At 41.1% G+C, this 23,356-nt stretch overlaps 3 protein-coding genes across 16 annotated transcripts in view; 1 reads left to right on the top strand and 2 right to left on the bottom strand.

Annotated features, from left to right (window-relative positions):
• The first annotated feature begins 327 nt into the window (after positions 1-327).
• Positions 328-23,356, top strand: part of CFAP68 (cilia and flagella associated protein 68) — a 25,852-nt gene continuing 2,823 nt past the window's right edge. Inside the window, exons 1-5 of one of the 12 annotated variants that reach the window (XM_087868447.1) lie at positions 328-466; positions 9,805-10,035; positions 10,525-10,591; positions 11,061-11,189; positions 13,895-17,580. In XM_087868447.1, coding sequence (XP_087724573.1) covers positions 9,898-10,035; positions 10,525-10,591; positions 11,061-11,189; positions 13,895-14,010 — 450 coding nt within the window. In that variant the 5' untranslated portion in view covers positions 328-466; positions 9,805-9,897 and the 3' untranslated portion in view covers positions 14,011-17,580. The other 11 variants (XR_015727018.1, XM_045797760.2, XM_087868445.1 and 8 more) reach the window with 11 other exon arrangements.
• Positions 2,064-7,172, bottom strand: FDXACB1 (ferredoxin-fold anticodon binding domain containing 1). 2 transcript variants are annotated; one of them, XM_045797750.2, is made up of 5 exons: positions 6,942-7,172; positions 6,567-6,723; positions 5,459-5,662; positions 5,113-5,271; positions 2,065-4,743 (listed from the first exon to the last, which is right to left on the bottom strand). In XM_045797750.2, the coding sequence occupies exons 1-5, from the start codon at positions 7,111-7,113 to the stop codon at positions 3,564-3,566; spliced, it is 1,872 nt and encodes a 623-aa protein (XP_045653706.1). In that variant the 5' UTR covers positions 7,114-7,172; the 3' UTR covers positions 2,065-3,563. The 2 variants fall into 2 exon arrangements, with proteins under 2 accessions (XP_045653707.1, XP_045653706.1); XM_045797751.2 differs by lacking the exon at positions 5,113-5,271 and having other exon boundaries at positions 2,064-4,743.
• Positions 21,988-23,356, bottom strand: part of CRYAB (crystallin alpha B) — a 9,262-nt gene continuing 7,893 nt past the window's right edge. For both annotated transcript variants that reach the window (XM_045797758.2, XM_045797757.2), the window contains one exon: positions 21,988-22,335. In XM_045797758.2, coding sequence (XP_045653714.1) covers positions 22,132-22,335 — 204 coding nt within the window. In that variant the 3' untranslated portion in view covers positions 21,988-22,131. The remainder of the gene's footprint in view (positions 22,336-23,356) is intronic.

The raw sequence follows: 23,356 nt of genomic DNA, 5'->3' as shown, positions 1-23,356 counted from the left end.
GACATGCGCAGAAAAGACTAAATTATAGAGTTATTGAGCCAATTGGGGCAATCCCCAAGTAGGAAAGCAAAAAAAATGAGACCTGAGACTTGACTTTCGCTACCGTAGCTATCCTTTCCACATATTTGTAACTCTGGGCAGTCTATCCTCCGTCCTACTCTCTTCCTCCACTCTTCAAAAACGAAAAGTGGCTAAACAACTCTACGGAGAAGGCAGAGGTATTTATCCAGTTAAAGATAACAGCACAGCTGAAGATGAAAAGGGGAGGTCCTTAAAAGGTCACTGACACCTTGCCCTCCCTTGTTTTTCGGGGAGAGTGATAGAGACAGACTGTAGCTAATTAACTGCTTCAGAAAGACAAAGCTGTAATGGCAGAATATAGAATAAGAAAAATGAAAGCCTGAAGAAATTCTGTGCAATAAATCAACCAGACACCTGGCACTGCCATGGCTACCTCAGCAATTCGGTAAGCATTTTACATACTTTATCCTTTTTAAATGTGAGACAACCACCTTGTTCTTATCAATAAGTAAACTGAGGCCCAAGGTTGCATAGCTAGGAAATGGTGGAGCCCTACTCCAACTCAGGTCTGTCTTATTACAAAGCCCGTGCTTTTCCCACGAGGAGATTAGGAGGAAGCTCCTGATGTCATACAGGTGATAGCACACCTCTGACTCTCAGGGATTATTCATCTGTTCCTGATACCCCGCCCACTCCCCCAATCACAGAGTTCTAGCCCATCCTGTGGAGCTCCATAGCAGTAGCTGAAATGTTTGTATAGGGAGTGCTGAAACGGGCCTTACAAGAAGTGTTAAAGAGACTTCTGTAAGTGTTGGGGTGGGAGGGGCATAAGTAGAAGACAATTATGGGAAAAAAAATTTCATGACTAAAAGCAAACATAAAGGTAGTAATCACTTCTAAAACTAGGATGAAGTTTAAAACACAAAAGTAGTAAAATCAATTATATCTAAAAAATTAGTTAAAGGGACTCATAAAATAAAAAGATGTAAAATAGGACAACACATACATAAAACATGGAGGGGGGAGTAAAAATGAACTTCTTTTAGAAAGTGTTCAAACTTAAATGACCATCAACTTAATATACACTGCTATATACTTTAGAATGTTATATAGAGGGACTGCTGAACTTGACAGGCTCTCAGATTATCTCATACTAAAAATTCACAAATATGAAAATGGAGATTGATCATATTGCTCAGTTCCTATAGGCAATTATTAGGTACCAAGTTCAGACATCCCAGCCTAGCCATACCTCCTACAGATATTCCTTTTTCATTCCCCTTCTCATTTCACTCTAATACAGGCCCCTCCCTTCCTCTACCTAGGAGTATAATAGCATCCTTCCAGAGGTCCCTCATCTCAAATTCATCCTATGCAACACTGTCCAATTAATTTTCAAAAGCACTACTCTGTATTACCTCCTTAATCAAATATCACCGGTTCTCCCGTTGCCTGCCAAATGAAGTACAAATTCCGTATTCTAGCATGCAGGTTTTCATCAGCTAAATCCAGTCCTAACCTACTTTTCTAATCTTATCTCCCACTACTTTCCCATACACATTTACGTTCCAACTAACTAGCCTGAAAAGTGCCCCAACTGCTCCCTTACCTATACCTCTCCCTGGAATGGACGTCCTCCTTGCCTGACAATCCTCCCATCGCATCACTGCCCTTATTTTAAGATCCAGCTCAAATGCTACCTTGTCCATGTTCTAGGCACCATTAGGGTTAGAAGAAAGCTAAAATCAGAGTTGCCTTGGTGGCTCAGTCAGTTAAGCATCTGACTTTTGGTTTTGGCTCAGGTTATGATCTCAAGGTTGTGAGATCAAGCCCCACATTGGGCTCAGCACTGGGCATGGAGCCTGCTTGAGATCGTCTCTCTCCCTCTGCCTCTGCAACCGCCCCACCCCCACCTGGTGTGTGTGTGTGTGTGTGTGTGTGTGTGTGTACTCTCTAACAAAAATTAAAACAAAGAAAGCTATGAATCACATTACTTGCCCTCAATTAGCTTATACTCTACGTAGAAAGACAAGCAATAAATGTGTTCATAAGAGCCCCCTTGATTCTTTACTCCACTCCCCAAAATGTTACGCCAGTTTTCCCATCCCTGGTAATACTTCTGTTCTTCCAGGTCAAAAACCAGGCAGGCAGTCCTGCTTGATTCCTGTTTCTTTAGCCCCCCACCCTTCACTCATAAAGTTCATGAGCAAATCCTTTTATTTTTTTTTTAAAGATTTTATTTATTTATTTGACAGAGATAGAGACAGCCAGCGAGAGAGGGAACACAAGCAGGAGGAGTGGGAGAGGAAGAAGCAGGCTCATAGCGGAGGAGCCTGATGTGGGGCTCGATCCCGGAACGCCAGGATCACGCCCTGAGCCGAAGGCAGGTGCCTAACCGCTGTGCCACCCAGGCGCCCCGAGCAAATCCTTTTAAATATTACCCAGCCCAACATCTTACCACCCTGGTCCAGGTCACCATTATCTCTCATTGGCATTACCGTAATTACCTCCTAGTTTGTATCTTGGCTTCCATTCTTGCCTTTCTACATGCTTTTCTCCAAATACAAGAACAGATAAGACAGTTACTTCCTTCCCAGAGTTTACAATATAATTCCAATCTGCGGAGCCTAGCTATTAATTAACAGGAACATACATTAATTAACATTAGAGTACTCCATTCTGTAGAGTCCTGGGCCAAGCCAATCTCCCAGTGTCTCTGAGAGATGCTTACAACAGAAGCCTCCAAAACTAGGAGGGCAGAGTTCAGAGTTAATCACCGTGGAGAGGTTACTAGTGAAGAAGACTAGGAAAGAAGTAACAATGGGAAAAGGAACATGGGCTTCAGGGTCGGACAAACCAAGTGTGAACTCTAAATCTGACATTAGTTCCATGACTTCAACAGTAGTCAAACATGGAATAAATGTTATCATGGTGATACCAGTACTAATTATGGAGCACTTTCAGCTCCTTTAGAGTCAATCAACATTGGCTAGAGTCACAAGGTAAAAGATTTTACAAAAACCACAGTCCAGAAAGGACTACCAGTTACAAATGGTCTTTTTCTTTTCTTTTCCTTTTTATTTTTTTTAAAGATTTTATTTATTTATTCAACAGAGATAGAGACAGCCAGCGAGAGAGGGAACACAAGCAGGGGGAGTGGGAGAGGAAGAAGCAGGCTCATAGCGGAGGAGCCTGATGTGGGGCTCGATCCATAACGCCGGGATCACGCCCTGAGCCGAAGGCAGATGCCTAACCGCTGTGCCACCCAGGCGCCCCTCTTTTCCTTTTTAAAGATTTTATTTGAGAGACGAAGAGAAAGGGAGAGCACACAAGCAGGGGGCAGGGGCAGAGAGAGAGAAAGAAGCGGACTCCCCGCTGAGCAGGGAGCCCAATGCAGGGCTCCATCCCAGGAGACTGGAATCATGCCCTGAGCTGAAGGCAGATGCTTAACCGAGTCACCCAGGCGCCCCCAAATTTGTCTTTTTCATCTGCACCCACACCCATACCCACAAGGATCACTCTGGAGAAGTAAATTTACTAAACTACCGAGGTATTACATGTAGTCTTTGCTGAATCTCTTTCCTAAACTGGGACTGCATTGATCCCACCTGGTGCTGGGTGAGGGCCTTGTCACACGTCTGGTAAGTCAATCTATAGCAGAGACTGACCTGTTGAGTCTTTGGATGCTGGAAACGACTAAGGAATTGTATAGATATGACAGTGTCCTGGGACACTGCTCGGGCCACTGTGTGAAACTCTAGTTCATCAAATTCTTTCTTCTCGTCTAACCAAAAACTAATATCATGCACATAGCACGGGGGATACAGGGAATAGCTTTTAAAGGGTTCTATTTTCCCAGGAACAAAATTCTTCAGGAAACGGTGATCAAAGGTCCACAACATCCTCCAGTCAGAGATACCCCAGACAAGCATGGCTAATAGGTCCAAGTTCATAGACACAAACATAAAACACTGGTCCTTGTGTATAATGCTTGTAGCAGATGTAGTGACAGACCCAATAATCAGATCCTTGGCACAATCTGAGCCAAAATTATGAGACTTCACCTTAATGATATAATCTTTCTCATTTGACTGAAAGATAAATTCCACAGAACGGCTCAGTTTAGAGCCCTCCAGCAATGTCTGGGTCAGAAGGCTATCGAGAGTGCCCTTCAGATGATCCAGTAGTGACTGAAGATAATCATCCCTCAGATTTTTATTAAACCCAAGGATAAATAAAGTCTCATGAAATGCCGGCATTGTGAAAGGCAAGATGGGGCACTTCTGAAAGACAGGTCCACTGAGGACGTGCAGGGAACCGGGGAGGAAGTCTGGTGCTTGGATGACAGTCTGAACATGAGCTAGGAGAGAAGGTCTAAGGCAGACCTTGGTTTGGCCATAGATTCCTTCATGAGCTTCTTCCCTGCTGTCTCTTCCAGGATCCTTGAGGCTAAATTCTGAAAATAACACTAGAAAGTCCTCCATGTCTTGCGTTATCCCATCAGTCAGGGACTCAGAATTTGAGTTATCTTCACAGAGACTAATCCAAAAGGCAGCTGACAAACTGTCACAGTTCCAGGAAGTGAGAACACTGGTGCTTCTCTCTGGCAGCAAAGTGAAGGAACACTTCAGTCTCTTCAGAGGGAAAGCTTTGCCCAATTCAGCAATGAGTTTCTCATTAATGGTTTTGATAGGATGACGTGAAGGTGCTTCTAGGAAACCTCTGTTTAAACACACATAAAAATAACTTTTTAAACTTCAAATGATGATAATGGATCTAGAATTAAAAGCACAAAAAGCTGCATAGAAAAGAATTATCCTTAACTTGATACTGAAAGCAAATTAAAAAAAAAAATCTACCAGAAACAGATATCATGTGTTTCAGAACTCTGACAGCCACCATCCATATGATATACCAGAAAATATGACAAATCTTAATTTTAAAAAGGCTTGTGTAAGGCCAGGCTGACAAGTATTCATAGCACCAACATCATTAACAATTTATATAGCATCCATTCAATACACGGTTGCCATCAAGCCAATCAGGATACAGCTAGAGAAAGAAGGAATTTCTGGTAAAACAGTAGGTTACCTGTTCAACTTTCCTACAAGTGCATCTGGTTCAGGAAAGGAAAACCACCGGTCACCCAGTTTAATCCTGAAGATTCTGGGTTGTGAACCTTCAAAGGGTAAGCTCCGGGTGAAGATATGGTTCAAAGCATCTTCTACATGAAAGGACTTATCTTGACTCCTGGCAAAATAGTCACCAAGTATGGAGTCTGTCATTTTTTTAATTAATTAATTTATTGTCATTATTTTTAAAAGCAAGAATTTCTAGAGACCGAAGCAGGAAACTGGTAGGGGAAAGTTTGCCTAAGAGATATTTTTCATTATTAGTACGAGAGATGAAAAAGGCTTAGATGTCTGTTATTGCTTACCTATATCCAGTGCACTTGTATCCTGGCACAGCCTCACAGCTAAAGGGATGCACATCACTTAAAATGAATCCCCCCAGAGCTGCCATGGCAACCACTTGCCAACTGTTGTGCCATTCTCTCATGGGCTTATCAGCAGGAGTCCCACCTTGTCCTCTGCACAATGCCACGTGGACTTCTCCTCCCTCTGCAAGAACATCTTTACAGCTAATAGGGAGAGGAGGACACCAGCAATTTATCAGAAACAAGTTGAGGTTGCCATAAGAAGAAAGCTGTATATACCTGGTTTGGCTATGAAATAATTAAAATCCAATTGTATCTATTTACAAAGGTCTATAGACTTCAAACATGCAAAGGAAGTAGTGAAGTAAGAATGTAAATTCAATGTTCAACTCATAACTGATACTAGTGGCTGACCAGGGTATTATCTGGCTTTGTATCTGCATTGTTCATCTAATGTCATACAAAGGTCAGTGTCTGCGAAGTTCCTATACGTGATTCACTGACTGGGCTGTTCTTCCCAGTTTAGAAAGGTGTTCTTTTCACTCCCTTCCTACTAAAATTCTGTATTTCAAATACTAACTTAAAATCTTGGCTGTGTGAAAAGTTTCTAGACAACTATGACCCCCTCAGAGACCTCCAGGAGTACCACATGTTTTGGTATAATAGTGTAAAGCACTGTTTTAAGTTCACATTAATTTGAGGTAGTTACCGTCAATATCCTTGGTTTATGGGTGAAGCAGCAAAAGCAAATAAGGATCAAGTAAGCTTACCCCAAATCACACAACTATTAAGTGGTGGGTGGGGATTTTGAATTCATGCTTTTAGCCATTAGATTATACTGGCTACCATTATTTTGCATTATCCAAAATTGGTGGTCCTCCCTTTACACTCCCAAGAGCACACTATTTGTATTTTTTTTTTAATTTAAGGTTACATGTCTGCCTTTCCAACTAGATTGTGGGTTCCTTTGGAGCTTTATAGTCTCTCTAGACCCATCACGGTTAACCTACACACGTATGCCTTATTTCCCAAACTAAAATGTGTGAGTGCGGTAACTATGTAATGTACATCTTAAACATTTTACTTGTGAGTGGTCTCATTTCCTCACCTCTGGAAAAACTTGGCAAGCAGTTCCCTGTTCTTAGCCACTCCAGCTTTTCGTCCACAGTGCGGAAAATTAAAATAAATCCGATCAAACTCCCTGTGGTGCGGTTCAAAGGCATCTGCCAGCTGGGTGCAGTCCACACCAAAACGTACTTCAGTACCTGGCACGAAATATAGACAGGGGGGTGTCCCGAGGCCTGAATCCCTCCCTAACCTGGACTAGGCAAGACAACCCAGGTCCAAGCCCATAGCCGGCTTTCAGGGAACCGGACGCTCAAAAGCAATCCACACGCGCCCTACCGCCGCACGTCCCCTCCCTTTCTACTTCGGGCCGCGCCAGCAGCGGGGCGGGGCTTCGGGGAGGGGTTGGCCTCGCTACCTCGCTCGCGCAGGCGCTGCAGATTCTCCCGGGCCACAGGATCCCGGGCCAACTCGGCCGGGCGCTGGAGGCAGGTGGCCGTTACACGGGTGCTCGCATTCAGAGTCTCGCTCAGAGCAGCGGCGAAGGAGAAATTCCCCTCCCCAACCAACAGGAGGCGCCGAGGGGCCATGGCCTCAACTTGCACCCCGCTCGGGTCCTCCGAGGCGCCAGTTTCTTACGTCACTTCCTCCGGGGCGGGGGGCGGTCTTGGCGGTCCTCCCCTTCATCCGTCGCTTGATTGATGATGCGCCGACAGCGTCCAGTTGTCTTGAGAAACTGGTGCAACGACTTCAGGGGGGAAAATAGCCATGAGTGCAAAAGCGAGACACCGACCGCCCCGTCCCCTCATTCCCTCACACCTTCAGGAATGCCAAAATAAACACTTTTTAGCCCGACGGCTGCCCTGAGCAACTTCGTCACACCTGCATGAGGTCACAAGCAGTCACTAGCGCGCAGGGACAGACCCCGGGAGAGGCGAGTTCTGAATGAAAGGAAAGGGGCGGGGCTGAGGTCGAGAGATTGGGCTGTGTCCTGCTTGTTATTGTCACAGAGGGTAGCCTTCCTCTGGTCCGAAATGACTGCTGTCCATTATCTCTGCTGCTCAGGATTTCTCCAGGTGCCTCTATCTCCTACTTTTTATTTATTCAAGAAATATTGAGTGCCTGTTATGTGCCTGTCAGGGCGGCTAGATACATGGATGAATAAGATGTGGCCTGTGATTTCGCTGAGCTTATAGTCTGATGGAGACTGCACAGCAAAAGAGGAAATTCCGGTACAGTGGGATGCAGTGCTATGAGGAGTCATTCGGGGTGCTATAGGGGCACACAGAAGGATTTAGAACCTTACCAAGTTCTGGGATGAAGTGGAAAGATTCCCTAAATGACGTGAATCTGAATTCTGAGTGGCTCAGTCTGTTAAGTGTCTGCCTTGGGCTCAGGTCATGATCCCAGGGTCCTGGGATGAGCCCCATATCGAGCTCCCTGCTCAGCGGGGAGACTGCTTCTCCCTCTGCCTGCTGCTCGCCTTGCTTGTTCTCTCTCTCTCTCTCAAATAAATAAAATCTTTAAAAAAAAGAAAATAAATAAATAAAGAGAAGAAAAGAAAAAGAAAGCTAAGGGAGAAGGGGGGAGTATACCTGACCTGGGTAAAGAGAAGTGAAGAGGCAGGACGAACAGTATTTGCAAAAGCATGGTGGAGAAACAGTAGTTGAGTTTGGCTGAAATGTAGTTGGAGGGAGAGTGGTAACAGAGGAGATGGAAGAGTTAAGCAGGGGCCAGGTCATATAGAACATTGTAAGCCATTTTAACAGCCTGAGTCTTATTCTGAAAACAGTGGCCAACTTTTAAATAGAAAGATGATACAATTAGATTTTCATTTTCACACCGTTCTTCTTTACTATGGAGAAAGGATTGAAGAAGACCAAAGCTGATGGCAAGGAGATCAGACAGGCGACTACAGCAATAATGGCGACAAAAGCTGGTAGTGATCTAAACTGAAACTCGGCATTGGGGTTAGAGGGTAGTGGTCTGATTCAAAAATCAGTAAGACCTAGAGACTGGATGGACATAAGGGGTTGAAAGAGAAATCAGAGTCAAAGATGAGCTTCAGGTTTTGGGCTTGAGCAGCTGAGGGTATGGTGATGTCTGTCCTTACAGCCCCAAGGACAGTGTCACCTTGGTCTACAGTGCGAGTACAAGGCTTGTCGGACATTGCAGGACCAATTACTCTTTAGTCATCATGCTATTTGTTGACATCAGTGCACCCATCTCTCTTCACAAAGGCACAGGGTATGAGGGCAGTTACCTTTAAAGCTACAGTATTGGCTTTGTCCCTACCTGTGGAAAGGTGGCTCGGTGGGTGGTGACTCCCAAATCATGCCCTCCTGGCCATGGTGATCTGGGTGACCTACATTCTTTCTTCGCTCGGAGAATAGAAAGGCCAGGTTTGGTGATACCTCTTCCTTTAAAGAAAATGGAACAGCTGACTACGATTTTCTGTCACTTTCCTACAAATTCTTCAAATAACACAAGCCACTCAGCATCAAAATACTCTTCAATGAAGGTATTGTCTTGCCCCCAAGCCAAGGGACCACAGTCATCTTTTGGTCCAAAATTAAAACGGCTAGGGTTTTGATTCCTTACAAAAAATTGAAATTCAGACATTGGTCAGCTGATATGTACAAAGCACTGTTGATTGGGAGAGCAGGCAGAAGGAGAGGATATGATAATAAGACACAGGGCCTGTCCTCAAGGGATGTACACAGTTCAGCATAGGACATTCAACATATACTTGAAGAACTCTAACATATGGTAAAAAGCTAAAGATATGAAGATACCATTCTGTGTGAGACAAAGGAGAGAGAAGTTAACTTGGAAGACATCATGGAAGAAGTGGCATTTGAGCTGAGTCCAGAAGAAAGGAAACTATTATTGAACCTTTATTGTGTTACCTAGTTATCCAACTTTTACTTTTCTCTATTGTCTTTGACAATAGCAATATCCTTAGTCCTTAAATTCTTACATCTCAAAATTTCCTGAACATTTAGCTAGTTTTCCATATAGTATTGGGAATACTGAAGGTTTTCCTGTTTTTTGGGGGGGGGCATTTAATGTACATAGCCTTCTGCTACTTTTGATTGAAAGGGTCAAAGGATTCATGGAGCAGGAAAGAAAGAAACAGAACCACAATTAAATTGGGAGGAAAGCCTAGATCCTTAGTACGGTGTGTTTATGTTATACTTGGCCAAGGGTGAGAAAGGGATGAATGCCTTTTTTGTTCCCTAGTTTATGCAACTAGCTTTTCTGTTCTCACATTTTCCCAGAGACAGCGCCTTGCCTATTTCCTTGCAAACCCACACTATGGCAGCCTCATTAATGCAGATGGCCATGCTGAAGTGTGGACAGATTGGAATGATATGTCCAAGTTTTCCCAGTATGGATGGAGATGTACCACTAATGAGAATGCCTATTCAAACCGTACCCTGATGGGAAACTGGAACCAGGAAAGATATGACCTAAGGAATATCGTGCAGCCCAAACCCTTGCCTTCCCAGGTAACCTAACTTTCTCTCTGTCTCCTTCCATTAGCAAAAGAAATGCCAGTGGCCATTTTAGAGGTAGGAATCTGGTAATTTCCGTGCTGAGATCTCTCAGGCTTCTCTGTTCAGTGAGGTGGTTGGGGGTGGACAGCAGTCTTTAGCTGGAACGCCTGTCCTACGTTATTATCTAATAAAATAGTAGAGTAGTAAAAGTATGGGTAGTACTCTTTTTCTCTTGCTTCTCTCTAAACTTTCTTCATCTACATAAATACATGTCTCTGACTCAGGCTGCCTACCTAGACTTGTCATTTATCTGCATTTTGCCCTTCAGTGTCTCCTAAACAAATAAGTAAACAAAGGATATGAAAGTTAGTAGAATGTAGACTAACGTCATATAGACCTCTAGTTAAATCGAAATACGACAGAATCATGTCATCGTGTCCTTTATTTCCCAACAGTAGTTGTAAACTCCTCTATTTTTAACTGACTGCTTTTTTTTTCCAGTTTGGACACTACTTTGAAACAACATATGATATGAGCTATAACAACAAAATGCCACTTTCAACTCATAGTAGGTGGACTATTCTTTTCAATTGTTATATTCTCAGGACCTAACTCGGTGCCTGGAACATAGAAGGAGCTCAAATAAAAGTATATTGAATGAGTGAAAAAGTGAATGAATGAGTAAAGGATTTTTTTTTTTAGATTTTATTTATTTATTTGACAGAGAGAGAGAGAGAGCCCACATGCACAAGCAGGGGAAGCAGCAGGCAGAGGGAGAGGGAGAAGCAGGCTCCCCGCTGGGCAGGGAGCCCAACCTGGGGCTCCAACCCAGGACCCTGGGATCATGACCTGAGCCAAAGGCAGACGCTTAACCGACCGAGCCACCCAGGCGCCTCTGATTTTTCTCTTTTCTCAATTTTGATAGGAGTCACTAGACTCAGAAATTTTCCCTCAGCTCTGAGAGTAAGACCAGTTACTAAGGCTCCTTGTTGTTGACTGGTTCCACTTGTCTTTCCTTCTCTTCTCTCTCCCCTCAGGATTTGAGAGAGAGCCTCACTGGTTTCCAGGACATCAACCTGAGCTGGACCCTCCTCGACATAAATGCACAGAAAAGTCAACTTACGTGACTAGCTACTCAGAGCCTCAAATCGGGCATCACTCCGCAAGTATGTGGAATAGTAGTAACTGCCAATTCCAGGGTCCAGGATTCTAAGAAAGAATAAGAAGCTTCATTTTTTCTGGAGTAAATCGTAGGAGGAAGCACATTCTAAGCACAGCTAAGAATTTAGCTGACTATAACACAGTTTCACTGAATAAAGAAAGCACAGAAAATATTCCCTAGCCCCTTTTTCGTTTGTTTTAATCAAGATTTAAATGTCAACTTTAAGTTAATTATATCTGCTCTTAGTTCTACATTATGAGGTTGTCGTAGGAGGGGATTAAAAAGCATTATTCCATTATTCCAAATCTTCAACTACTTTGCTCTTCCCCACCTTCCATCCATAGCAGAACTACAAAATCCAGCATGACTTAGGTTATGTTTGGCTAGGTGCTTCCTGGATATGAGCCTGGCGATCACAGTCGGATATTGTAACTCTATTGTGACCTTAATGAACATGCCCTCTTAAGGACTAAAAAGAGAGAAAAACAAGTTTTTATAATTATTATAGTGGATTTAAAACATACAAAATTAGACAGAGTAGTGTAATGAACTCCCATGTACTATTACCCACCTTCGACAATTTATGATCGATCTCAACTATCCTTATATACTTTCTCTATTTTTTTTAATTAATTTTGGAGGAGATCTCAGAAATTATATTCTTTCGTCTATAAAGATTTCAGTATATATCTTAAAAAGACAAGGACTGCTGATTTTTTATTCCCCCACAAAGATCATCAAGGAAACCTGTTCATCAAACAAAGCTGAGTCACTAAACTGGTAGCAAGGAAGCACATCAACTTGATACAATCTTGGTGAGAATTCAGAAGGGGGTGTTAGGGCCGCCTGGGTGGCTCAGTTGGTTAAGTGTCTGCCTTCAGCTAAGTTCATGATCCCGGGTCCTGGGATCGAGCTTTAGGTCATGATCTCAGGGTCTTGGAATCAAGCCTCAGGTCATGATCCCGGGGTCCTGGGATGGAGCCCCCTATCGGGCTCCCTGCTCAGCAGGGAGTCTGCTTCTCCTTCTGCCCCTCCCCTACTTGTGCTCTATCTATCTCTCTCAAATAGATAAATAAAATCTTTTTTTAAAAAAAGAGGGGGATGTTAGGATATTTTTAGAGATTTGGGGTAAGGGCCCTGTTGGTCTAAGATAGGTCTTTCAAAGTGGGGAATTGGTAGGGATTGAGACAGGATTGGGAATAGTTTGGGGTTAGTGAACACAGGGAGGCAACAGTCTAAATTTTAACATGTTTAAACTTATCAATATTTTACTTTTTAATTTTCTCTCCTGTTTATTATGACAATATAATAGATGAGAGATGTCACCCATGTATTTCCTCCCAAACTTTCACTATTTTATGTTACAGACACAGATATGGAATTTATGTTGTATATGATGTTAGGTAGTAACTGAGTCTTTTTTTTTTCTATATGACTATCCAGTTTTCCTAGCATTAATTATTGAAAAGATGGTACTTTCTCCACTGCTCTTGAACACCATTTTTACTGTAAATCAACTGTCTGTGTATACTTAGGCCTGTTTCCAGGCTCTCTAAAACATTCCATTGGCCTAACTGTCATTACATATGCTATCTTAGCCACAATGCCTTAATTACCTCGCTATTGTAATTATGATAATTTTGTAAATCTTAATATCTAATAGATGAGATACTTCCACATTGTTTTTCTTCAAGAGTGTCTTAAACTATTTTTAACCTATTGCAGTTCTATATAAATATTAGGATCACTTTGCCAAATTTCACGAGAAGATACCATTAGATTGTTGGTGGAAACCACATTACATTGTTAGTTCACCTTTTTTTTTTTTTTTAAGATTTTATTTATTTATTTGACAGAGAGACAGCCAGCGAGAGAGGGAACACAAGCAGGGGGAGTGAGAGAGGAAGAAGCAGGCTCCCAGCGGAACAGGGAGCCCGATGTGGGGCTCAATCCCAGAAACCTGGGATCACGCCCTGAGCCGAAGGCAGACGCTTAACGACTGAGACACCCAGGTGCCCCGTTAGAGCACCTTTAGAATTTGAGTGATTGGACACCTGAGTGACTCAGTCAGTTAAGCATCAAACTCTTGATATCAGCTCAGGTCATGATCTCAGGGTCATGAGATTGAGCCCTGCACTGGGCTCTGTGCTCAGCAGGGAGTCTGCTCTAGATTCTCTCTCCCTCTGCCCCTCCCACTCATGTGCGCTCACATTCTCTCTCTCTCTCTCTAATATAAATAAATAAATCTTCTTTAAAAAAGAATTTGAGGGGCTTCTGGGTGGCACAGCAGTTAAGTGTCTGCCTTCGGCTCAGGGCGTGATCCCAGCGTATGGGATCGAGCCCCACATCAGGCTCCTCCACTATGAGCCTGCTTCTTCCTCTCCCACTCCCCCTGCTTGTGTTCCCTCTCTTGCTGGCTGTCTCTATCTCTGTCAAATAAATAAATAAAATCTTTAAAAAAATTTAAAAAAAATAAAAAAAAATAAAAAAGAATTTGAGTTATTGTCTCTTACTAATTCTAGTAATTCGTTAATATGTGCTCTTGAAATATGAATAATATTTTATAGGCACTTATTTTAAGTTTATATGTTATATATCTTGTTTCCCGTGTATCTGGGATTTTTTTTTTAATTGTAGTAAAATATATATAGCATAAACTTACCATTTTAATGATTTTTTAAAAGATTTATTTCTTTGTTTATTTTTAAGATTTTATCTATTTGAGAGAGGGGAGGGAAGGAGTAGACGGAGAGGAGGGACAAGCCGACTCCACACTGAGCATGGAGCCCAACGCATTGCTCAATCCCACAACCCTGAGATCATGACCTGAGCCAAAATCAGGAGTCAGTCGCCCAATGTGAGGCTTGAGCTTAAAACAGCCCGAGATCAAGAGTCACACGCTCTTACCGACTGAGCCAGCCAGGTTCCTCCGCTTTTAACTATTTTTAAATGTACAACATGGCAGTAAGTATATTCACAGACTTGTGCAACTATTAGCACTATTTCCAGAACTTTGTCATTATCCCAAACTGAAGCTCTGTACCAATTAAACACTGACGTCTCATTCCCCACTTCACCTAGCCCCTAGTAACCACTCTTCTACTTTGTGTCTCTATGAATTTGCCTACTCTAGGAACCTCATATAAGACAAATCATGTTGTATTTGTCCTTTGTGTTTGGTTTATTATGTTTAGCATGTTTTCAAGGTTCATCCATATTATAGGATATATTCCTTTTAAGACTGGATAATACTCCATTATGTATTTACTACATTTTGCTACTCCATTCATCTGTTAATGGATACTCTGGTTGTTTTCACCTTTTATCTATTGTGAGTAATGCTGTTATGAACATTGGCATTCAAGTATCTTTTGAGTCCCCACTTTCAATTCTTTTGGGGAAATACCCAGAAGTGGAATTTCTTGATCATATGGTCATTCTGTGTTTAACAGTTTGGAAATGACCAGCTGTTTTCCACTGCATTTTTTTTTTTTTACATTCCCACCAGCAATGCACAAGGATTCTAACTTTCCCACATCCGTACCGACACTTATTTTGTTATTTGTTTTTATAATAAGCATCCTAGTGGGTATAGAATGGTATCCATTGTGGTTAATCGTACACTTCCCTAATGGCCAGGGATCTTGAACATCTTTTCATGTGCTTTTTAGCTATTTGTATTTCTTTGGAGAAACATTTATTCAAGTCCTTTGCCCATTTTTGAATTGAGTTATTTGTGTTATTTGTTCTTTACATATTCTGGATATTAATTCCTAGTCAGATACAGAATTTGCAAATATTTTCTCCTATTCTGTGGATTGTACTTTCACACTTTTAACAGTGCCCTTCGTGCATGAAAGTTTTCCATTTTGATGAAGTCCAGTTTATCTTTTTTTCTATTGTTGCCTAAACTTTTGGTGTCATATCCAAGAAATCCTTGCCGAAGACAATATTATGAATTTTTTCCCATATGTTCTCTTCTAAGATTCTGTAGTGTTTGCTCTTATAATTAAGTCTTTGGTCCTTTTTGGATTAACTTTTTATACGGTGTAAGTTAAGGGTCCCGTTTCATTCTTTTGCATGTGGATATCCAGTTTTCTCAGCATCATTTGTTGAAAAGACTGTACTTTCTCCCATTGAACGGACTTGGTATCTTTGTCAAAAACCATTTAACCATGTACATGATGGTTTATTTCTGGCCTCTGTATTCTATTCCATTGTCTATATGTCTGTTTTTATGCCAATACCCCATTGTTTTTTTATTACTCTAGTTTGTAATAAGTTTTGATATTAGGAAATATGAGTCTCCCAACTTTTTCTTTTTAAAGATTATTTTGGCTATTTAGGGTCCCTTGAGATTCTTATGAATTTTAGGGTGAATTTTTCTATTTCTGGAAAAAAAGCATTGAAATTTTTATAGGGATTGAACTGAATCTGTAGATTGCTTTAGGTAGTATTGATATCTTGACAATATTAAGTCTTCTAGTCTGTGAACATGCGATGTCTTTCCATTTATTTGTGTCTTATTTCTTTCAGTTGTGTTTTATTGTTTTCAGTGTATAAGTCTTTTGCCTCCTTAGTTAAGTTTGTTCCATAGTATTTTTTGATGCTATTATAAATAGATTTGTTTTCTTAATTTCCTTTTGGGATTATTCTTTATTAGCACATAGAAAGATAGCTGACTTTTGTGTGTTGGTTTTGAATCCTGCAACTCTTGTGTATTTCTTTACTAGCTCTAGAGAGTTTTTTGTGAAATCTTTAGGGTTCACTACGTGTAAGATCATGTCATCTGTAAACGGAGATAATTTCATTTCTTCCTTTCCAATTCAGATGCTTTCCTTTTTCTTGCCTAATCACTCTGGCTAGAACTGCCAATAGTATATTGAATAGAAGTGGTGAAAGTCAACATTCTTATCTTGATCCTGATCTTTAAGGAAAAGCTTTCGATCGTCACCCCTGAGTATGATGTCAGCTGTGAGTTTTTCATATATGGTCTATATTTTGTTGAGGTAATTTCCTGCTATTTCTAGTTGAGTGTTTTTACCATGCACCATTTGAGATTATCATTTTTTCTGGTTCATTCTATTACTATGGTATATTACTTTGATTTTTTTATGTTGGATCAACTTTGTATTCCAGGACTAAATCTCACTTGGTTGTAATGTATCTTCTTAATATGCTGCTGAATTCGTTTTGCTAGTATGCTGTTGATTTTTGCATCAATGTTCATAAGGGGTATTGGTCTGTAGTTTTCCTTTCTTGTAATATCTTTGTCCGGCTTTGGTATCAGGGCAATACTGGCCTCATAGAATGAATTAAGAAACGTTCCCTCCTGGGGCACCTGGCTGGCCCAGTCAGAAGATCATGTGACTCTTGATCTTGGGGCTGTGAGTTCAACCCCACGCTAGGTCACTGACTCTTGATTTTGGCTTAGGTTGTGATCTCTGGGTTGTGAGATCGAGACCCACATTGGGCTCTGCGCTCAGTGTGGAGTCTCCTTGAGATTCTCTCTCCCTCCCCCTCTGCCTCTCTAGCTCATGCTCTCTCTCTGTCTCAAATAAATGAATAAATCTTTTTAAAAATTTAGTAAGTCTTGTTTGTGACCTAATGTATGGTTTTTCTTGCAGAATGTTTCATGTGCACTGAGAAAAATGTCTAGCCTTTGTTGCTAGGTGGAGTGTTCTGCCACCACTTTGTAATTTGTCTCTAACTCCTCACTGTCAAACTAAGCTGCAGAGGACATCCTCATATATGGGTCTTTACAGAGACTGAATTGCTGGGTAATGAGGTAATGGTATATTTAAATTGGCTGTTGTTCTCCAGAATGGTTGTGCTGCCCACACATCCACCAGCAGTGCCTGAGGTTCCATATCTCTGCCAATACTTAGCATTAACCAACCTTCTATTTTTCGCCAAGCTGATAGGTGTGTAAAGTAGTGGTTCTCAACCAGGAGCAATTTGTCCTTCAGGAGACAGTTGGCAATGTCCAGAGACATTTTTGATTGTTACAACTGGTATGTCTACTGCACCCAGTGGGTAAAGGCCAGGGGCGCTGCTAAACACCCTACAATGCACAGAAGAGCCCCCACAACAAAGAATTATCTGGCCCAAAATATCACTAATGCAACATCAAGAAAGCCTATTGTAAAATGATAGCTTGTTGTTACTTTGATTTGCATTTCACTGACTACTGATGATTTTCAGCATTTCTTTGTATGCATGTTGGCTTTTTGGTTCCCACTTCTATAAATTTCATGTGTACGGTCAATATCCACATTTTTTATTGGAGCACCTATCCTTTTCTTGATTTGCAGGGGTTCTTTGTTTATTCCAGCTACTAATGCTATTAATCTCTTATAAATTTTAGAGATTACATGTATATTCATCTCCCTTTCTTTCAGCTTCTATGTAGGATTAAAGATGGCCACAAATTCTTTGACACCCCTGTTATCAAAAGGTGGAAGTCTATGCCCCTTCGTTTTAAATGTAGACAGATTCTGCAACTGCTTTGACCCCAAAAATATGGCAAAAGTAATACTGTGCAGGTTCCTAGGTCCAGGCCTTAAGAAACTAGTAGCTTTCACCTCCTTCCTGGAGGTGAAATACTCCTTCCTGAAGCCCTGAAGTCCAGCTACCTGATGGAAACACTTGTTTCCTTTCTGAAAGGCAGGAAAGGCCCTGAAAGATCTTGATGCTACAAAGAGAGGGAGAGGGGACCAGCTGAGCCCAGCCTTCCAACCACCTTCGCCGAAGCATCAAAAATGAGGGTTAAGTCATCTTGAAGCCTGAAAACCACCAGCTGACCCCAGTCAATGTCATGAGGAGCTCAAGAATTGCCCAGCTGATCCCTGCGCTATAAATAGTAAGATCTAAGAACGTGGTTCTTAAGCTACTAAGTTTTGGGTAGTTTGATACGCAGGAATAGAGCACCAGAACAATATTCTATAAATTCAGTTTGTAGCCTATAAACTTGCTGAACTCTTTTATTGGTTCTAATAGTTTGTCTACTGATTCTGGTGGGGTTGTTTGGGCAGGTGATTATATCATTTGCAAATATTGGCCAATATGCCCATTCTCCTGAATTTTATTTTTATTCATTTAAATATTTTCATATTCATTTATCCATATGGTTATTTACCTTTGCTGCTTAAAAACGACTCTACCACTTCTATGTGTTAGTAACAAAGAGATTGCATCACATGTGAACTTACTGTTCTCTCTTATCAAGAAATCTGTCTCCCATTCACTCTTTAACCTACCACTTTCCTGAAACTGTATTTATGAAGGTGAAAGTTTTGCTAAATCTACTGGACACTTCAGCTCATAGGTTATTTCAGTTTAATATTCTGCATTTGATAATCTACCTGACTACTCGCCTCTTTCTTCCCTTGGTTTCTGTGATGTCATGTTAAATATTTTCCCCTCACATCTTTGTGAGACACTTCTTTGTCTCCTTTGTGAGCTCATCTTTCTCTGTCAACCCCTTAACTTTGCCTTTCCAATGATTCTGTTTTTGGCCATCCCCCCAGCTTCCTTTGGCTAACCCTAAATGGTACTATCACTCCCAGAACTGTAGTTCTCACCTCTGTCCTTCCATATTCTAAACCTCTTCTTCCATACTAGCTGTGTCTCCAGAGCTCCGGATGTACATAACCAACTACTTATTGAGTTTCTCCATTTGAATTCCCAAAGCGCCGCAAACTCAACAGACCTACAGCTGTATTCATGGTCTTTTGTCTCAAATTATTTTCTCTCCTAAGGTATTCCATATCTAGGTGAATTCCATAGTTCTCTCTCTTAGGTATATTAACCACTCTTTCTTATTTTTAATATTATATGTTATATAATATTTGGATGCCTTTTCCTTCTTTTTGTTGTCTGACTGCTGGGGCTAGGACTTTCACTACTATGTTGAACAACAGTGGTGAGAGTGGACTGTCGTGTTCCTGACCTTGGGGAAAAAGCTCTCAGTCTTTCCCTGTTGAGGATGATATTCCCTATGGGCCTTTCTTAGAATTATTCTATTAAAAAATTGATAGTTAAAAGAATTAAAGCACTTAGCACAGTGCCTACCACATCTAGGTGCTCAATAAATGTTAGCTAATATTTAAAAAAACAAAATAAATGATAGTTAGAATTGCCTCAACAGACTTGTGGCATAATTCAGATATAAGGAATGAAGTAGAATTATGGATGAGCTAGCTATAAAGCTGAAAAAAAAATCTTTAAATATACTGGACTAGAAAGTCCTACACTAATAACAATGAACAGCCATAGGCAAAGATGTGATCTGGAAAAGAGTAACAATAAAGAAGTAGTCTAACTTGAGTTCAGTAAAAATACACCAAAAAGTGACCCTGCACATTCTGAACAAATTTGTTAAAAACATAAATGTCAAGATCTAATAGTCAAAGTATGATTTATTTAAGACCAAGTCATTAAGATTATGTCTGCTTGAGAAATCTGGTAATTCAGTAAAATGATTAAAGTTGACACATGGTTTCCAAGACATTCTTCAGATTTTTACACTATTTAATTCAGCCTCTGTCAGTTAAGATTTTTTTTTGTATATCAATAACATAAAACCATTTTCAAAACAGATTACACAAAAACAAGACATAAGACATTATGAAGTAAGAAAGGTCTAGAGTTGGCCAATTTAGCAATTCAGTGACCCATCAAGGACCTGGAGTCCCACCATCCTTCTTGCTCAGCCATTCTCAGCATATCATGGATGGTCTCTCATGGTTTCAGGATGGCTACAGCAATCTGAGTGTCACATCCTCATGCTCCAACATCTGGAGGAAGAAAAAAATATCTCTCCCTCCCACCTTTCCTCTCTCTCTCTCTCTCTTTTGATGAATCTTTTTTAAAAACTAAAATCCGGTTTGCCTGGGTGGCTCAGTCGGTTAAGCGTCCAACTCTTGATTTCGGCTCAGGTCATGATCTCAGGGTCATGATCTCAGGGTCGTGAAATCGAGCCCTACATTGGGCTCTGCTCTCAGCAGGGTGTCTGCTTGAGATTCTCTCTCTCTCTCCATCTCCCTCTGCCCTCCCCATACCCCCACCCCACACTTCCACACATATACTCTCTCTCTTTCTCAAATAATAAATCCTAAAAAAAACCAAAAGGAATAAAAACTAATAACATTTTCTAGGAAGAAGTATTTTCAGCAAACTTCCCTCCTGTTTCAATAGCCACAATTGGGTCATGGCCCTTTCAAGACTAATCATTACAGAGGGAAGGGAATTTCCATGATTAGTTTGGACTAATCAAGATAGATCACCTGTGGCCGGATCTTGGATTCACTTTCCTGAAGCACATGGTTAGGAAGATATGCCTATAACTAAACCAATCTGGGGAGCTGTTGGCAAGACTGAAAGTGGTAAATAGGTTGGTTAGGCAGCCAAGAATATCTGTTACACAGCCACAAAAATTAGCTGTTAAGTGTAGAGAAATCTGACTTTTGGCTAGATCACAGCATTTCCAGCTATCAGGAAGTTGTTTTTTTAGGAGAAAATCTTTTGAACCTCTATAGATTTGCAATTTATACAATGTAGATTGTCCAGCTCCACACCCCTACATCATGAAAAATTTTGGCAACTGTTTCGTGTAGAATTTTTTTTTTAATTTTTTTAAGTAGACTCCATGCCCAGCGTGGAGCCAAACATGGGGCTCCAACTCACAACCCTGAGATCAAGACCTGAGCTGCAGTCAAGAGTCAGACGCTTACTGACTGAACCACCCACGTGCCCCTCATGTAGAATATTTTAAAAGTGTGGCCAATCCCCAATCTGTTTTGTGAAAGCAAGAATCTCACTTCACCTCATGGTCAGTCCTTGTAAGAAATCAGACATTAGGTCGAAGCTGCTACAGAAAAGTAGGCGTTATCTGTGAACACTTATGCCGGATAACCTACACCAGGGCTATTTTTCATTAATTGAATCAGAAGTTTTGTCCGGACCCACAAGTGGAATGGGGGTGTTTTTGTAGAGTAATACGTCTTTGTATAAGCTAAATAATAGACAAACTTACTGATCAATTATTAATTGTAATTCTGAAACTTAATTTTTTTAGTCATTGAATTGGAGGGTCATTGAATTGGATGTTTCCCGACTGAGTTCTTTTTATCTTTTTTTAAATATTTCAATTTACTAATTTATTTGAGCTCTATACCCAATGTGGGGCTCAAACTCAGGACCCAAGATAAAGAGTCACATGCTCTACTGACTGAGCCAGCCAGGTGCCCCTTCCCAGTCGTACTTCTAAAAGGTATTTGCTAAATAATTTAGAGATTACAACTGAAAGGCTTGTTTGGTGATAATCACCTAAGTCCTATTTACTGCTCTTGTGAATCAGCTGAGGGCATTGATAATCAGTAGGAAAACATCAACTTTGGGGGCACCACTTCCTGCCTGGCAATGTGATTAATTGCAGAGACTCACTAAGGCCTTTTATGCATCGATATCCAGAGTTCGTTCAGATTTGTTGTTGGAAATGAGGACCAAAATCCAAGAAGGAGGAGAGAGAGGAACTGATATTCCTTGGGCTTTACCTATGTTTTTTCCTTAATTTAGTCCTTAAAACAAGTGTACACATCAGTGCCACATGTTATAAATGTAATAACCTAAGGACTAGAAAGGTTAAGTGACTTGCTAAATTTATGCTGTTAGTAAGTAGTGGAGACAGCCATTGTGACCATAATATCCCCAGAGTCCTCTAAATCATAATGTGATTAAATGGATCTGCATCGTTTTGTACATTTATTTTTAAAAATAGAGAACATTCAAACACAAGACAGTTATCTCTTGCTGAATGGTATTTTATTAGCTTAATAATTTGGGCCTGCCCTTAGCATTAATAAGCTTCAGCACTAATCACAAGATTTTCATTCACTGGTGGGGAAATTTTCTTGTTTTAAAAAATGCAGTTAGAGGAAGGGCGTCTACTTCTTGGGGGCTGCAGTGACAGCAGGCTTCTCTTCACGGGTGATGGGAATGGTGCGCTCAGGGCCAGAGGCCTGCTTCCTTGGTCCATTCACAGTGAGGACCCCATCAGATGACAGGGATGAAGTAATGGCAAGAGGGTCCACATCGGCTGGGATCCGGTATTTCCTGTGGAACTCCCGGGAGATGAAACCATGTTCATCCTAATCCAAGAGAACGAGGAAAGAGAGAGAGAAGAACAGGAACTAGCACCACTTGCTGAGAACTCAGACATCCTCCTTCCCCTTAGGTGTGACCATATGCCATTGCAACAAGAGAGAAAACCAAACAGCTGTTCTGTTTGGAGCTAAGATCAAGTTGCCTAGGTGGTCACTCTGACCAATGAGAGTCTGAGAAATCTGAAATAGTGAAAACTGCAAAGCTCTCCAAACTGAGGCATGGTTATTTTGAGGGGTATTTCCCAAAGGTTTAAATCAGTGTTGGGCCTACGGGATCTGGAATATCATTCAGTGTTGAAGATCTGAGTCCCCAAGGAAGCCCAGAAATTGTCCTGACTCTTCAGGAATGTCCCAGAATGTCCCAGACCAACAGGACTGCTGCTAAAAACAACAACAACAACAACAACAACAACAACAACAACAACAACAACAACGACACTTCATCCAGGGAGACTATGACCCAAATTTAAATCACATAAGCAAAACTGAAACAGCCCAAGGACCTCAGATTACGCTGTTTGACGCACAGGTATCTGAATTATCAATAATTGGTAAGAAGCAGACTCTTTTAAAAACCTTCCCAGAAATTAATGAGAAGCCATCCCTCATTCTCTAGAATTCTGCTAAAAACTACCTGACCCCAACCTTTATACCAGCTGAATCTCGAGCATTTATGCAGAGAGGCTCTCAGTTAACTGATTTCCACATGAGCTCCAGGGTTTTAGCTGCCGAGTACAGCTCTGAAACTTAGGCAAACCAAGTAGTTCAGCCTTTTAGAAGAGCTAAAGATGAGAGGATTCTGGAACATCTAAAAGCAGAGTCCCAAAGTCAAGAGCCTTCAGGGTTTACACCATTCATTTAATTATGTAAAGTAACCAGGTGTCCAACAAGCACTATTCTTAAATCAGTGGTCCTCAAATTTGAATGGACATTAGAATTACGTAGGGAGCTTTTAGAAATGCTGATGCCTGGGGCCCACTCCTAAAAAATTCTGATTTAATTGGTC

Source organism: Ursus americanus, chromosome 16, assembly GCF_024610735.1.
Source record: "Ursus americanus isolate L20-20 chromosome 16, mUrsAme1.1.p, whole genome shotgun sequence".
Lineage (NCBI taxonomy): Eukaryota > Metazoa > Chordata > Mammalia > Carnivora > Ursidae > Ursus > Ursus americanus.
Note: the sequence above shows the minus strand (reverse complement) of the source record. Positions and strands in the feature narration are given on the sequence as shown.